Source organism: Sinocyclocheilus anshuiensis, unplaced genomic scaffold (genome assembly GCF_001515605.1).
Source record: "Sinocyclocheilus anshuiensis isolate Anshui unplaced genomic scaffold, SAMN03320099.WGS_v1.1 scaffold2056, whole genome shotgun sequence".
Lineage (NCBI taxonomy): Eukaryota > Metazoa > Chordata > Actinopteri > Cypriniformes > Cyprinidae > Sinocyclocheilus > Sinocyclocheilus anshuiensis.
This window is the reverse complement of record NW_015551026.1, coordinates 355809-372246: the sequence shown is the minus strand read 5'-3', so window position 1 is coordinate 372246 and position 16438 is coordinate 355809. Positions and strand designations below refer to the sequence as shown.

At 36.1% G+C, this 16438-nt stretch overlaps 1 protein-coding gene across 1 annotated transcript in view; it reads right to left on the bottom strand.

Moving 5' to 3' along the window:
• Positions 1-16438, bottom strand: part of LOC107661145 (low-density lipoprotein receptor-related protein 1B-like) — a 349019-nt gene that overhangs the window by 10932 nt on the left and 321649 nt on the right. The window contains exons 67-83 of the mRNA XM_016450614.1: positions 13483-13599; positions 12418-12524; positions 12061-12193; positions 10933-11039; positions 9842-9974; positions 9177-9299; positions 8368-8490; positions 7916-8056; positions 7492-7626; positions 6531-6650; positions 5930-6171; positions 5354-5577; positions 4911-5017; positions 3947-4063; positions 3639-3812; positions 2129-2254; positions 1849-2013 (exon numbers count right to left, since the gene is read on the bottom strand). Coding sequence (XP_016306100.1) covers positions 1849-2013; positions 2129-2254; positions 3639-3812; positions 3947-4063; positions 4911-5017; positions 5354-5577; positions 5930-6171; positions 6531-6650; positions 7492-7626; positions 7916-8056; positions 8368-8490; positions 9177-9299; positions 9842-9974; positions 10933-11039; positions 12061-12193; positions 12418-12524; positions 13483-13599 — 2394 coding nt within the window. The remainder of the gene's footprint in view (positions 1-1848; positions 2014-2128; positions 2255-3638; positions 3813-3946; positions 4064-4910; positions 5018-5353; positions 5578-5929; positions 6172-6530; positions 6651-7491; positions 7627-7915; positions 8057-8367; positions 8491-9176; positions 9300-9841; positions 9975-10932; positions 11040-12060; positions 12194-12417; positions 12525-13482; positions 13600-16438) is intronic.

The following is a 16438-nucleotide window of genomic DNA, read 5'->3' as shown; positions in this document are numbered from 1 at the left end:
CATTGCTGTTCTGTTGTAAGTAATCTTAAAGATTCCTAAATGCATCTACTTTCGGAAGGCCAAATAAAGTGCTTTTGCTTTCGCCTAGAAACACACAGCGTCTCCCTGACATGGCTGCTTCAACACTAACTGCGGTTACTGAAACCGCGTGGTTTCTTCTTTCTTTGCGTGCACATTTGGGCGGCATTATGCAAATATTTCCACATAGTGAGGTAGATATGTGGGGGCGTGTTAGAATGAGCCGTTTTAGGGGGGCGTGGCAGAGTCTTAACTTTGATAAAGAATATCTCTTTGGTTTTGAGACTTTAGTCTTTGCAACTTCAGGGATCTTATCTATGCACAATCAGCTTGTAACACTCCAAAGAGAAAGGAAAACTTGAAATCGCATCATATGACCCCTTTAAAATATTAATTTTCTAATAAAATACTAATCAAACTGCCGAGCATTCAACATTTCACGGTAGTTGCATATAGTCTAGTATGCATGTAGCTTCACTACAAGTACTAAAGACCATTTCAGATACTTCATTACTCAAACTGAGGCAAACAATTCAGTCGTATATTGAAATCTACATAAAGCTGTTTGAGAGTTTCTTACCAAGAGGTGAGCCAGTGCATGTGCCTCCGTTTAAGCAGTAATCTGTACAGTGGTTGACTTCACAACGTTCCCCAGAGAAATTCGGCCAGCAGTAACAGCGCCAGTCTCCTTTTTCATTGGCCATGCAACGTCCTCCATTCTCACAGGCAGGTCGGCACAATTCACCTTTACAATATAGAAATAAATTAACTCAACAGTAGTACCCAACAAAGTGATACAAAAACAAACAAAGAAAAAAAACAGCAGGCACAGGAAAGAACAAAGCAAAGTGGGCAGCCCTACAGTAAAGTGAGCCTTCAGACCTGAGACAATGGGGTCAATACAAGAGCCATTGACCAAGGTCTTCCCCTCTGGACAGGTGCAGCTGGCTCCGGTTGGATTGAGCAAGCACATAAAATCACAGGTCATCCGTAGACAGGGATTGGCCACTGAATACAAAACAGATAAAACATAAATTGAACTTGGAATGTACAATAATGTTTAGATAAATCTATGCTGAAATTTATAATAATTATAATTAAACATTTAATAATAATAATTACAATAATTATTTTAATATTATTAAAATAATAATAATATATTTTAATTACATTAAAACAATATTTGTTGTTTCTTATTTAACTCAATCCTGTTACCGCACCATTTTCCATCATAAAAAAAACAAAAAAAAAACAGCCTCTGAGAAATTTAGGATTTTTTTCCTTTTAAATGTTTATTGCTAGGAACTTTTAATGAAATGAAAAAAAAATATTTTTTGGTCCTAAATTTTAGTTGAAAACCTTGAAACCTACAAAATGAAACCGAATATAATATTAACTTTAATATTGAGGTTGAGCGTCAACACATTCTAAATGTTAGAACACCCTTCCCTCACCATTTTTAGAAAAAAATAAAATAGGTTTCAGGCCCTATTTTGTACCATATTTGTGGAAAGTGCCATCTAAAACATTTTCAGTTTATTTATTTAATTTCTCAAAGCCTCATCGAACTGGCAGCTCAAAAGTTGCAGATTTGAAAGCTGTGGCTCAAAGATGCCAGCAGAATGAGGGAACATCTGTATCAGTCTTCAGTGTTTTGCTGAGGACATCAAACCTAACACTCAACATTTCACAGTAGTTGCATGTAGAATGCATGTAATTTGATCACAAGTACTGAATATAAGACCATTTCAAATACTTCATTACTCAGACTGAGGCAAAGATTTCAATCATGTATTGAAATCTACACAAAGCTGTTTGAGAGTTTCTTACCAAGAGGTGAGCCAGTGCACGTGCCTCCGTTTAAGCAGTAATCTGTACAGTGGTTGACTTCACAACGTTCCCCAGAGAAATTAGGCCAGCAGTAACAGCGCCAGTCTCCTTTTTCATTGGCCATGCAACGTCCTCCATTCTCACAGGCAGGTCGGCACAACTCACCTTTACAATGTTGAAACAAATAAAAAAATGTTTTTTCATTGAATCTTCATGTTCTTTTGTACCCACAAAAGCATGAAAAAAGTGAGCAGCCCTACAGTAAAGTGAGGCTTCAGACCTGAGACAATGGGGTCAATACAAGAGCCATTGACCAAGGTCTTCCCCTCTGGACAGGTGCAGCTGGCTCCGGTTGGATTGAGCAAGCACATAAAATCACAGGTCATCCGTAGACAGGGATTGGCCACTGAATACAAAACAGATAAAACATAAATTGAACTTGGAATGTACAATAATGTTTAGATAAATCTATGCTGAAATTTATAATAATTATAATTAAACATTTAATAATAATAATTACAATAATTATTTTAATATTATTAAAATAATAATAATATATTTTAATTACATTAAAACAATATTTGTTGTTTCTTATTTAACTCAATCCTGTTACCGCACCATTTTCCATCATAAAAAAAACAAAAAAAAAACAGCCTCTGAGAAATTTAGGATTTTTTTCCTTTTAAATGTTTATTGCTAGGAACTTTTAATGAAATGAAAAAAAAATATTTTTTGGTCCTAAATTTTAGTTGAAAACCTTGAAACCTACAAAATGAAACCGAATATAATATTAACTTTAATATTGAGGTTGAGCGTCAACACATTCTAAATGTTAGAACACCCTTCCCTCACCATTTTTAGAAAAAAATAAAATAGGTTTCAGGCCCTATTTTGTACCATATTTGTGGAAAGTGCCATCTAAAACATTTTCAGTTTATTTATTTAATTTCTCAAAGCCTCATCGAACTGGCAGCTCAAAAGTTGCAGATTTGAAAGCTGTGGCTCAAAGATGCCAGCAGAATGAGGGAACATCTGTATCAGTCTTCAGTGTTTTGCTGAGGACATCAAACCTAAACTTTTAGCTTTTGCTGGCAGTGCACAAGTCTCTCCACCAGGCTAGATCTCTGACTTTAATGAGTCAGTGGGGACTGGCTCAGCTGCCCCTCACTACAAACCCACCAGAAAAGAAAGATCTTTTTGAGGTTGTGAAGCCATTAACACAACCAGATAACAAATAGCAACCAAAACTAACAGCAGAGGAGGCCAGCTTCTGAGAAGACAGTATATTAGAGAGCCGACGCATGTGGCGGTCACAAATGCAATGCATGGGGAGGAAAATTAAATGGGTGTTACATAACTATTGAGGCACACTCATTTTTAAAGAGGTGAACAAAACACTAATGAAGAAACCACGTTCACCTCGGGTAAATAAAAAAAAAGTGCATTTTTTTCCTAAGAAACTGTAGTTGTGTAAATACAACAATGCTGGTGGTTTACAGTCAGCTGAACTTGGATTACTGCTTTCACTTTAGACGTAAGAACAGGAGATGAAAACATTCTCAAAATACTGTGTATGCAACTGTTGAAGGATATCACTCTGACCTTCAAAACTTTGCAAAAGAACTATCTTTCAAAAACCCGGTAGAAGCAGCAAGCCTGAATCTATTAAAAAAATCTCTTAGGATCCACAAAAACAACCCCTAAAAGAACAATTTCTTCACTCTCCAAGTTGTACAAAAAAAAAGGAAAGCACTAAATAGAAAACATTTAGAGAAAAAGTGTTCTCTTACCATCCTGCTGCTTGAAACGATGAGAGATCAGGACATTTGTTGTTTTTTCAATACCCAAGTCAAGAGGTTCAATAGGTTTTTTGCCATATTTCTGAATTTTGAAAACTTCATTTTTCAGTCCTGTTCCATAAATGTAATCCTCAAAAATATCTATTCTGTACGGCTGTGATATTCCTGTGCAGGCATGAAGTGAGGCAAAGACATTAGACAAACCTTCTAAACAATTTCAATGGTTAACGATTTCAGGCATATAAGATACTTGAACAAAGCAAAATACTATCAGATTCCCTTTTAACTGCTCTTCTCACCTTGCTTGCCATCGATTACCAACAATGGGTCTGAGCCATCGAAACGGACACTGCCAATGACAGAGAGCTCGGCATCAGCCCAATACACACGCTGGCTGAAATAATCAATTGCCAACCCTACAGATAAATGACGGGAAGAGAGTTATTTTCGTAATAATAAGACCTTGGCACAAAATGTCATGAAACTTCACAAACGTAAACATGGACACAGCCATGTTTGCAGGGTTTACACTACTGAAGCATTATACAAAAGCAACAGCAATCCATGAAAAGTAACATGTTTATCAAAATAAATGAATCTAGACATGTACGTTTCATTAATCTTAGTCATGTGAGTCTGTAGCAGAACTGCAAAATGGTTTAAATAGCATCAAACTGGTATGTTTAGGTCAATGTGGTGCTAAATTGAACTTTTTATATAATTAAATAACCTTTAAGAAACCTTTGCTTCAATGTGGACATATTCAGCACAAAAGCTTCAGATCTGTGTCCTTTTGCTCTTCCTGAAATAAACTCAGCAAAAGTTTGTCCCATATTTCTCGGAGTTTGCCTTGCTTGACTCATTATATTTCCTCTCTTGATTAAAGACTCGAATGTTGCATTTTTGTTCCTTTTCTAGAGATGATGGATTCCTAAAGCTGCACTGGAGGCGTAATATTGGCCCCTATAAAGGAGGCCATGGTTAAATGTAGCGGTACTTAGTGTTTCCCTGAGGAACACGCCTGCAGGTTTACCTAAAGTCATTGCATCTAAAACATTCCCTCAAACTCGGAAATGAGAAAAGTGCTGTGATATACCGAAACAGGATATGAGACCAACAAGCTTCAACATAAATGCATTCTGACCTTGTTCCTTTAGAAAGAACCAAAACAACAACCTCTCATTTATCACACTCGCAGAAAAACAGCTGAGGACTCAAAGGAAAGAGCTCATGCCCATCACACTGAGAAATACAAAAACATACCTGTGGGTCTCCTAAGGTTCTTATCCAGTAGCACTCTACGCATGGAGCCATCCATCGCACTCTCCTCTATGTGTGAGTGGTCGCCTATTACTGACCAATACATCATCCTGAAACAGGGCAAATCTTTACTTGATAAATACATATATAAAAAGTTATTATTATAAAGAATTACTATCAACAAAATTAATATCCTCAATTAAACTACTAAACAACTGCTCAAGATAATTTTACTTCTCATACTCAGTTTTCTAGTTTGTATACAGTACAGCCAATGTAACAAATGTGTTTTTTGATAAGTGAGCTATAAGTAATTCAGAATCCTACATATTTTTTTTTACATTAAATTCGATTTTGAATTTCATATTTTCAATGTACATTTAGACTTTTGAAACCCACTACATGAATTTAAAAATAACCCAAATAGTATGAAAACATGCTCCTACCCTTTGACTGGATTGACAGTAATGGCGTAAGGCTCTCCTGCAATGTCAGTAATCAGACGGGTGCAGTTGGGTCCCTTGAGTTGTCCCACATTAATAGAGTATCTAAGCTTGGTCCAGTGAGCTGTGTAATAACTGAACCAGTGCATCCTAGAGTGGTCTGTCCAATAGATATTTCCAGTCACCCAGTCAGCTGATACATCTCTGGGTCTGCGAAAGTCTGGGCACTGCAAAAGTCACCCAGATAACAAGGTGATTCCCATGTGGGCCAAGACATCACAGAATATTTAGGATTGTACGATAACATGTTTAGGAGAAAATTATTATGGTCAAAATTTCAGAGACCATTTTTTTGATATAGGGATAAAATACGGTTGAAGTGTGTAGAAAAAAATATTATTTTGTTTAAATATTTAATAAAAACAAACTACTAATACTAATCACAGAGAATATCAACATATAATATACTTGTCTGAAATCTCTTATACCAATAAGGAAAGATACAAAAAAAAATAAAAAATCCAGAATATTCCTGAGAAAATATGATGATAGACTTCACACAAGACCCACAATACTTACTATGATGCCAACATTTGTTTTAGTCTGACTCCTGTTTAGGATATCTTTGTAAAAAAGTCCACCAGGATTAAACTGAGTAGCCCAGATAAACTTTTGTTGGTGATACAGAGCATCCATCCCAATGATGCGGGCATTTTCCTCGATGCGAGCATGTACTTTGTGTCCATGGCTCTGGTTAAATGGATACACAAAACTTCGGATTTCAGTGTCATTAGCTATGTAGAGCACTCGGTCTTCTGGTCCTGCCCGTTGAGTTATTAATATGCAAAAAAAATGAAAAGTGGCTAAATTCCATTTAGGGTTTAAGACAACAGTTTGACAATTACAGATGCAGATAAATCATTCTAACACAGCAATATGCATTTTAATCAATCAGTAATCAGTAATTAAAACTCAACACTTTAAAGGAAGACAATATACTGTATAGTTCTTAAAACATTCATAAATATAAATGTACCACATAATTACTGCTCCTGTTTTAAATGGCTTAAAATGTATATCTAGGCCCTGTGTGCGCAGAGCTAATGTATGAAAAATAAGTCTAAAATAAAGTCTCACAGTGAAGCCAAAGGCCAAGTCAATAGAAAATATAGATCCTTACCTTTTGCTATGCAGCTTCCATTCATATCCTTATAATTTTTGTCACATGTACATTTGTACGATCCTTTTGTGTTTGTGCAATAGTGAGAGCAAGTGCCAAAATTAACACACTCATTGATTTCTGTAAAAAAGAGAAGAACAAAAGGAATTGAGGAATAGCGCTTTCTGGAAATGATGTGATGTTTATGAGTGCATGAGTTTTTTTTTTTTTCACATGCTGAGTGCTTGAAAATAAAACATCTGATGTGGTCTGCTCACTGCATCTCATTGATCTTAATTCCCAGAAAGAAAGAAAAACACTATATGTGAGTGCACAATCCCTTTACTGGAAATGTACTTTTAAATGCAAAACATTTTCAGTAGGTTAAGGATTTTCAGGATCTTAAGCTTAACTTTGACAGGACAGGATTCATAGCAAAAGCTTGGAAACTAAAGTGTACAATTTCTGCACCACTAGCAAACAGAACTGACAAAATAATGACTATTTATCTACCATGTTTGACCCAAGTTTGTACCATGTCCATGGCCCAGTGTCAGAGATATTTGATTTTTAGAAGGTATATTTACTGTTTTTAGAGAATATATATTATTTTGCTTAAATAAATTCATTAAAATAACTCATATTTTATGTGCCAAAGTGCATAAGTAGTTCTAAAACAAAATATTAATAATCATATCACAATGATATATCAGATATATCAAAAACACAGAAATTCATTACAGGGGATTCTTGTCCCACCGTTATAATTGTTATGGGGAATTTTGAACTTATTGATTTCTAAACCTTGTTGAGCTAATGTTGTTCTGCACAGATTGCAGTTCTGTTGGGTGCCACTGGTGTTGCAGAAATTGCACACTTTCACCTTTAAATTGAAAATCTAAATCCACAGTCCCCTCTCAGATAAAGCAGTGAATCATTTTTCTGAATGCTAACAGAATCAGGGAAGATAGTCTGACAGTACCTTCACACTTTCTGCTTCTGAGATTTCTCTGAAAGCCAGGTTTGCAGTGGCAAATTGCATTTGTGTTTGTATGATTGCACACTGCATCCTCCCCACATGGATTCATCCTCTTTCCACATATGTCTCCATTTGAAGCTGGAATGAAAGCGAGAGCTTTGAAGTGACATACTTTTATACTTGCACCCAACTGTCACAGTGCATGATAAGATTTTTTTTTGTCTTTTGATGCTTGGTCATAGGCAAAAAAAAAAAAGTACAAGAAAAAAATCATATGGAAGATAAGCCTGAATAATTCCAGATGTACAACGCATTTCCATGTAAACCACCAAGGATGCCTTTAATCTGATAATATTGCTTGTTTTGCGACAGATTAATTTGAGAGATTTGGTATCACATGTAATTTGGGTAGCCCCAAAACACGTACAAGCCTTGCAGTCCTGTTCATCTGATCCTCCATCTCCACAGTCATCAAACAAGTCGCACTGCAGTTGTGTAGGTATACATTTACGATTACTACAGGTAAACTCTGCCTTCCCACATGGCTTGGGCCTAGTTGACACAGCCTCTGATTTGGTCCCCATGGGAAAGAAGAAAAAAAAAAACCATCCATTTCAATCCAACCTTCAGCTGGCATCTTATTCATCACCACCCAAAGTGTCTTCAATCAAATTTACTGTAATCATGCAAGTGATTAATGAGCACTATGTATCCAAACGACCTCAGGAGCTGCTAGCAAAACAATAAAATCACTAAAATCTAGACTAGATCCTTTGTTTGTCAATTAAAAAAAAAAGAAAAAAGTATAGCACAAAAGATGGATTTCCCATTGTGCTGGTGAGGATAAAGGCATCATCAGAGACTTGTGAATGAGCCTACCGCATTCATCTTCATCTGAGTTGTCCCCACAGTTATCCACATTGTTACAGATTTGATCAAGCCGTAGACACACTCTGTCATTTCTGCAGCGATACAGCCTTGCTGGAGGACAAGGTAGTTTGGCTATAGAAATGAGAATAAAAAGTTACAGCGTGTGCAGATTTTTTCTGCTTTGTAATGCTATTGACTCTTTTATATGTCTCTCTTACACACGCACACACACACACACACACACACACACACACACACACACACACACACACACACACACACACACACACACTATAATAATATAATATAATATATACAGTACTTGTCAAACTATTTTTAAATGTTTTTAATGAAGTCTCTTATGCACACCAAGGCTACATTTATTCGATCAAAAAACAAACAAACAAACAGTAAAAACATTAATATTGTGAAATATTATTAACATTTTAACTACTTTCTATTTGATTTTAAAATCTAATTTGTTCCTGTTATGCAAAGCTGAATTTTCAGCATCATAACTCCAGTCTTCAGTGTCACATAATCCTTCAGAAATCATTCTAATATATAAATATTTTGACAATGACCCTTATGTTGGAACCTGACACCACTAGTATAAGTGAAGTACTTTTGGTCATATAGTGTATTTCATTTGTAATTCAGTCAGTGACCCCTACATACAGACAGAGTTTAACATCAGAAAACTCAAATTAAAGGGTTTCGCCAAGCAACACAAGACTTTCAATTCCCAATCAGAGTTCAGCAAGCAAGAAGCGCTGCCGTAGGTCATGTAATTCCACTGGGAGAGATGAATATCCTACCGCACATCTCGGGGTCTTCATCAGAGTTGTCTCCGCAGTCGTCCTCACCATCGCACACCCACACATGCAGCTTACACAGGGTGTTGTTGCAGATGAACTCATCGGGGCGACAGAAGAAAGCATCTGAATAAACAACATCAAAGTGGTTTTAAACTGCAACACATGGATATTTTGCTGAATTAAAGATAGTTATGATAACCTGAACGAACACATACATAATGTGTATATACATGGGGCAATCGTGGCCTAATGTTTAGAGAGTCGGACTTGCAACCCAAAGTTCGTGGGTTCGAGTCTCAGTACCGGCAGGGATTGTAGGTGGGGGGAGTGAATGACCAGCGCTCTCTTCTACATTCAATACCCATGACAGAGGTGAGACCCTCGAGCAAGACACCGAACCCCCAACTGCTCCCCGGGCGCCGCAGCAATATTGCTGCCCACTGCTCCGGGTGTGTGTTCACGGTGTGTGTGCACATGGGTTAAATGCAGAGTACAAATTCTGAGTATGGTTACCATACATGGCACTCACTCACTCACAAACACTGCTGGTGTCAAAACTATGAAAACTGCCTCAGAAAAGATATATTAATTCACTAGTATCAAAGTCATACATCAACATGAGTGTAATTGCTGGTTAGTAAATGTATTATAAATCATCTTCATACCATGACTACAGTTCTCCTCATCGCTGTGATCCACGCAATCGAACACATCATCGCAGCGCCATCGTTTAGGGATGCAGTGAGCATGGTTTTTGCACAGAAACTCATCTTCTCTGCACTCCTTGACACAGTCCATCTGGTGTGAGCACAACAACAAAAGCCTAAACTACTTTCAAGAGGAAGATTTTTCTGCACTGGTGAAAGTACAGAACACTTCTGTCTCCATGGAGTGGAACATGAGTCCAATATACAAGATGTTAAAAAAATGTAATGTCTCCGATATGGTACATGTTTATTCACAGTGTGATGCAAATATCATCAAATACTATCTTCTGAACACGTATATGATATCTAGTAGTAGTGTTCTATATGTATATATAGATATATATATATATGCATCTTTTGATTATTGTATCTGATTAAAGTAATGAATAATTCCAGTGTGGAGTGTCACATCAAGGCTGAAACAATTAAATTATCAATCTGTTCTACACTGCTAAAATATCCATCTGAAATTAGTTTAATTCATAGCTAGTTTAGCTGATTAATTAGCTGGTGGGGCTAAGGTCAGTTTGTGAGACCATCACTGTCAACCTAGTTAAAGTAGATAAGTAGGGAACCTATGAAATTAGAATTTATCTTCTTAATACATGTTCCTGGTTTTATTGTGCACAATTCATCAATGCATGTTATGCCAAAATAAAAAATGCTTGTCAGAATTCTTCAGTGAAATGTAATAACAAGCTCTGCTTCTGATCTACTTTCCTTTTCAGCTGAATCCCTCTTATTTTCAATTGTGTTTTATTTAGAAATATTTCAGATTATGGAAGCAGAATGGGTTTTGAATATTTTTTCCATGTTGATTTTCAGTCTGAACTGATTGACCAGTTTTTCCACTTTTATCTGCTGTGATCTGTTTCGTTTTTTCCCCCCCCACATAGGATTTATAGTGGCAGGCTGTATCTTTCTCAATTTTCCCCCCCAATATATCTACTTGCACATGTCTTTGTTTTTGTTTCACGACTGCACTTGTGCACAGTTTCTAAGAGAGGAGCACTTGATGTAATGTGAGAGGGTCTTGCTAGAGGACTGACCTCATCAGAACTGTCCAGACAGTTGTCATGTCCATCACACCTCAGGCTGGCAGACACACATCCTCCACTGGCACACACATACTCACTTAGAGAACAGGAGGGAAGCACTGCAAAACAGATGATGGTAAAAATCCACTCTCACATACAGATACATACACAACTGATGTGTACATGAAGAGTGAGGTAAGATGTGTCAGTGGGTAAGCTGTGTCACCCACTTAATCTAATACAACTGTGCATAGTTTTTTTCATGTGACCTTATGAAGTTGTTTTTATGCTGTTGATGCTAAAACCCTGTTTGGCTTTTTTGCATGTCCATGTAAATTTCAATGTAGCAGGCAAAATTATTTTTATGTCAAAACACATTTATCCAGGTCTAAATATATGTATCAAACATGATAATGAATTATTTAGGTAAAGGTTAGTCATGAATTATTACATTTTCTGAAAATCGTATCTGTGGGGTAAAAGGTACCAGATTATGTGGCAACAAATTGTGAGCTTATACTAAAAATAGAAATACTATTATAAAATCTTAAAAACGTTTTTATTAAATTCAGATATTCTACTTAATGTGCAAACAAATAAGATTTTGGAATTGGAATGCGACACATCTTCATTTAAAAACCAAAATGCACATAATAAATTATTGAGGCATCTAAATAAGTTCTTAGGTTAAATAAAAAATTTAACTAAGGAGTTAACACACTAGAGAGCTGACTAAGGCACTTGTGTTTATTATGCACAAACTTTCTGAAAGACAAAATTGAGCCACAGCATATGAACTTACCAGACAATGTAATCATAAAACATTTAAAGCCGAAATGTTTATTTACTCAGTGTTTACATACCATCTCCCATCCCAGGTTAATGTGCAGTGACAACTATAAATCATTTGTAGGTTTCATTAAATGAAAAGTGCAAACATGTATTGCTCTCTACAGCTATGACAAAATGTTTATTTGAGAATCTCAAGCATTGGTATCTTGGCATGAGTTTGGGGTGGGACTATATGTTTGACGGGGAATGTTTAGGGAAATAATTGGAAAGTGGTGAATGTTTAGTAATGCTAGCGGTGCAGAAATGATACACCTCAGCTTTAAAGACCACAAGATGTAATAAAGTTACCTGTTCCGAGGCAATTTCTCTCATCTTCCCCTGTCTTACAGTCTTCCTGGCCATCGCACAACCATTTACGTGAGATGCAGAGATTGTTGTGGCATTGAAACTGATCCTCTTCACAGTGTGTCTCACAATCCTTCTGAAAATGCACAAAGCAAGGGGGAGTTTACTTCGGTTTTGGAAATCAAATTTTAAAAATATCTACTGTCTTCATCACCTGCAGATGAAGCCATAAGAGTGTGAGGACTGATGTTGTATGAAAACCGAGATTAAACATCTTTGAGATAAACGGCTCGAAGGGAATGTTTTGGAATATAAGACAGCTGCTGTGTTGTCCCCAAATGACATCTAGCATTCACTGACCTCATCTGAATTATCAGCGCAGTCATAGTCACCATCGCAACGGAAGCGTGCTGAGATACAGTCCCCACTGGCGCAGGCAAAATCCTTATGATTACAGGTCACCGGCTCTGCAGAGAGGAGAGCAGAATAAGACAGCTGAAGCAGCACAGCTACCCTGACCGTGCCCTGTGAACCTGCCCACATTGAAAACACTGAAGTAAACCTTCGCAGAGGACAGCAGAAAGGCAGCAAGAGCAAATCAAAGTGCTAAAGTGGCCTCGCACTTGGACGTGAATCAGCATTGTACCATCTGTTACCAAGGTTCTTGAAAGTTTGCCAAGAACTTAAAAGGAGCTATTTGCAGACTAATCAGCAATTAGAACGTCTAAAAGGGCTGTTCTAGAAGATGGCTAATGGCTAGAAAAACATGGGTGGTTAGAAAAGCCTGTTAATATAAAGTGTTTGAAATTGGTTGATTTCATAACATAATTTACGAAAAAGGACCATTAAAGCAAAGGCATCCTGGACATTATACATGCTCATTATTTACTCAGACTCCTGTCATTTCAAACCCATATGCTTGTATTTTTTAACAATAATTTTAAAATTAAGAAAAAAACAAATGTGCTTATAGTTTTATTCAAAAGTTTGTAGTTTTAAGCCAATTAAAAATAAATTTTTAAAGAGTATTTACATACCATAGATCTCCTCCAGTTTCTAGTTATCATGGGCTGTCAAGTCGCATAAAATTGTTTTTCCCCCCGTTCTTGATTTTTGTCCTTTTTGAAGCTTGACAGCCCATGATAACTACAAACAGTCATATGGAAAGAACATATGGCTTTGGAATTTAAGTAAAAAATGACATTGCATAAAACACAAGTAAATAGTTGATCTTTCTTTTTGGCAATGTGGGCAAGATCAGAAGCGACCAGACAAGTGGTAAACAAGCAGACAAAAATAAATCTTCAAATAGTCTGCGAAACTGGCCTCTGAAGATCCCACACAACGTTTCTTGACAGTTAAAACAAATTAGTACACAAGTGTGGAAAAGGCTTTATTGTGCGCCGAGAGATGAGCGCGACTCACTGCAATGCTCCTCATCGGAGTTGTCTCCGCAGTCATTCTGGCTGTCACATCTCCAGTGGTCCGGGATGCAGTTGTTATTCTCACAGCGAAATTCATGAGGTCCACAGGTCTTTTCATCTTTTTCATCAGACACAAACAAACACACAGATGAAAATGGCTTCAAAAGTGCATGAAAATTAATGCAGTGCTACCGTATTTCGACACGTAATCATCATTTCCTCAGGGTTCTGGGCCCGGATCTGACACTAAGTTCAAAACATGCCCACACTCAAGAGGCTAACGTACCATAAGATGAGATACCTGACTGTGCTGCCGATAGCTTCCATCCTCAATAACCTGAACACTTGACACGTAACATCAAACACTTTGTCACATGGGCACAATCGTCTACGTCGTCTGAAGGAGCTCATTCTATCTTTCTCCAGAGTACATGTGCTGTTTATGTTATATAACCTAAGAACCTTCTGAGGTGCTAGAGCCAAGATGAATTGTTAATGAACAGACAAGAGGACCACATCATCAGATCAAAACTTTGGTTACAGTAGATCAAGCTACATGCCCCCCCCCCCAAGAAAACAGGCTAAGAAAAGCAAACTGCAAATACTTGCCAGTTTTCATTAGTGTGAAATAATAAAAGAGCATCCTAGAATATCTCCCTTGATAGATTCTTCTGTTTAAATATTCTCTAATGTGGCACGGGCATGTAATAATGATAGAAAGCATCTAAAGGAACATCTAGAGATACTGGCATCTGAGAAAAAAAAATACTGAGAATATGCGAGATGTTTCTTAGTTATAATGATAAAAATTGACTTTCAAACACTAATGAATGTCACAAAATAGAAGCCACTGCACACTAATGAATGTTACAACATACAGTAGAAGCCATTGCTAAAGATACAGTCTTCTGAGATAAAACAATGCATATTCATGTGAAGATAGATCTTAAATGTGCATGAATTTCCACTTATTTCTGTGTGATTGTAATTCCCTATATTACCAAAAATGTAAGTATCAATAAAGCTCATCTGTTATGTTAATTTTACCACTTGACATCAATTGCCAAGATATGGATCTATAATTACTTGCAGGCTGATGTAGATAAAGTGTGTCACATCTGGAAAAATCAATGGAGACATCAGAGGAGCCCGTCACACCTCAATTACAAAAAAGTGACCCTTCTACTGTTCCACTGATGTGTCACTCATTTGGGGGATTACCTGAGTTACAGATAATCCATAACAACCTCAGATATGTTCAGCCAATGCAGTCAAACCAATTTTCTCAGTTAAATTCTGACAATGTGATTTTCCCCCCTGCAACAGCCAAGCTATTGATTTCATTTCTTTTGTCGACCGATATGGGAAAGCCATGCTCATCATCCCTGCTGGGATGTGTCACAGTTATATATACACCATATAATGAGGATGATTACCTTTAAGACATCCACTTAGAGGCTGTGCCACACTGCAAATAAATAATGATTTTCTACAATGATGTGAGAGTAAAAAAAACAACAACATCAGTGTGCAGTATAGATCTTTAATAAGTCTAATGTTTGAGAGTTAGACTTTCTTTATCAAAGGAATCTTCTGATGAATCATTAATGAGGTTCAAAAGACTATGGCTCTGATCCAAAACCTAGTGAGCTGCTCACAAACAGTAGGCAGCCTATTGAAGGCATGTTCCAAAAGGCACTTTTATCTTTACCCTTTTACAAAACTTATTTTAGGCTTGTGAAAGTGTAACGTATGTTTAACCAAATTAATTTTATGCACACATCAATACATTTGATAATACTATTATTCCCTTCTGCTTTCTGAAGACTGGTCAGAAATAATGAGATTAACTGCAATTAATTTATTATACTGAGGTAAACTTTTATTTAAAAAAATTTTAATAATTATGTGTATTAATTTTATTGAAGACTTCATTACTGTTTAAGTTTGGAGTCAGTAAGATTTCTTTTAAAGGATGTAATAATTTTATTTATCAAGGATACTACTACTTGTTTCACTTCTGTTTCAGTTTTTTATAACCATTTCTTACTATGTGTCAGTAAGTTGTTGTTATTTTAGCATGTGTTTGGCTCAGTGTTATTTTTTTAGGATTACTGATAAACTAATGTAGTTTGATTTGTATTAGTTATCTATTTTAGTTTTAGTTACAGTTGTAGTAATGTTGTCATTTTATTAGTTTTTTATTATGTCTATATAGGTTTTTTATTAAGTTTTAGTTTTATTTAATTTGAGTTATTTCAGTACTTCAACATACAAAATGGAAATGAAATATATATATATACTGAATGTATTTATATGTACATGTATATGTATATGTGTGTGGCTGTACATACACATATGTAGTTGTTTTTTGGTGTTTGGCTTAGTGTTATGTTAGAATCATTATTATACTCATACCTTTTGTTCTATATATATAGTATTTATAGAGTTTTAGCTTTTAGTTTTAATTACTTTTTTTTTTATTTGTAAGTCGCTTTGGATAAAAGCGTCTGCTAAATGACTAAAAGTAAAGTAAAAGTAAAAGGATACATTAAATTGAGTAAAAATGACAGTAAAGACTGTTTCAGATATTGTTTTGAATATTGTTTCAAATATTTCAAATAAATGCGGTTATTTTGAACTTTATATTCATCAAAGAATCCCGAAAATGTATCACTGTTTCTGCAAAAATATTAAGCAGAGCAACATTGATAATAAAGCATATCAGAATGATTTCTGAAGAACCACTGAAGACTGGAGGACTGGCTGCTGAAAATTCAGCTTTGTCATCACAGGAATAAATTACATTTTAAAGGGGTCATATGATGCTGCTAAAAAGAACATGATTTTGTGTATTTGGTGTAATGAAATGTGTTTATGCAGTTTAAGGTTAAAAAAAACACATTATTTTCCACATACTGTACATTATTGTTTCTCCTCTATGCCCCGCCTTTCTG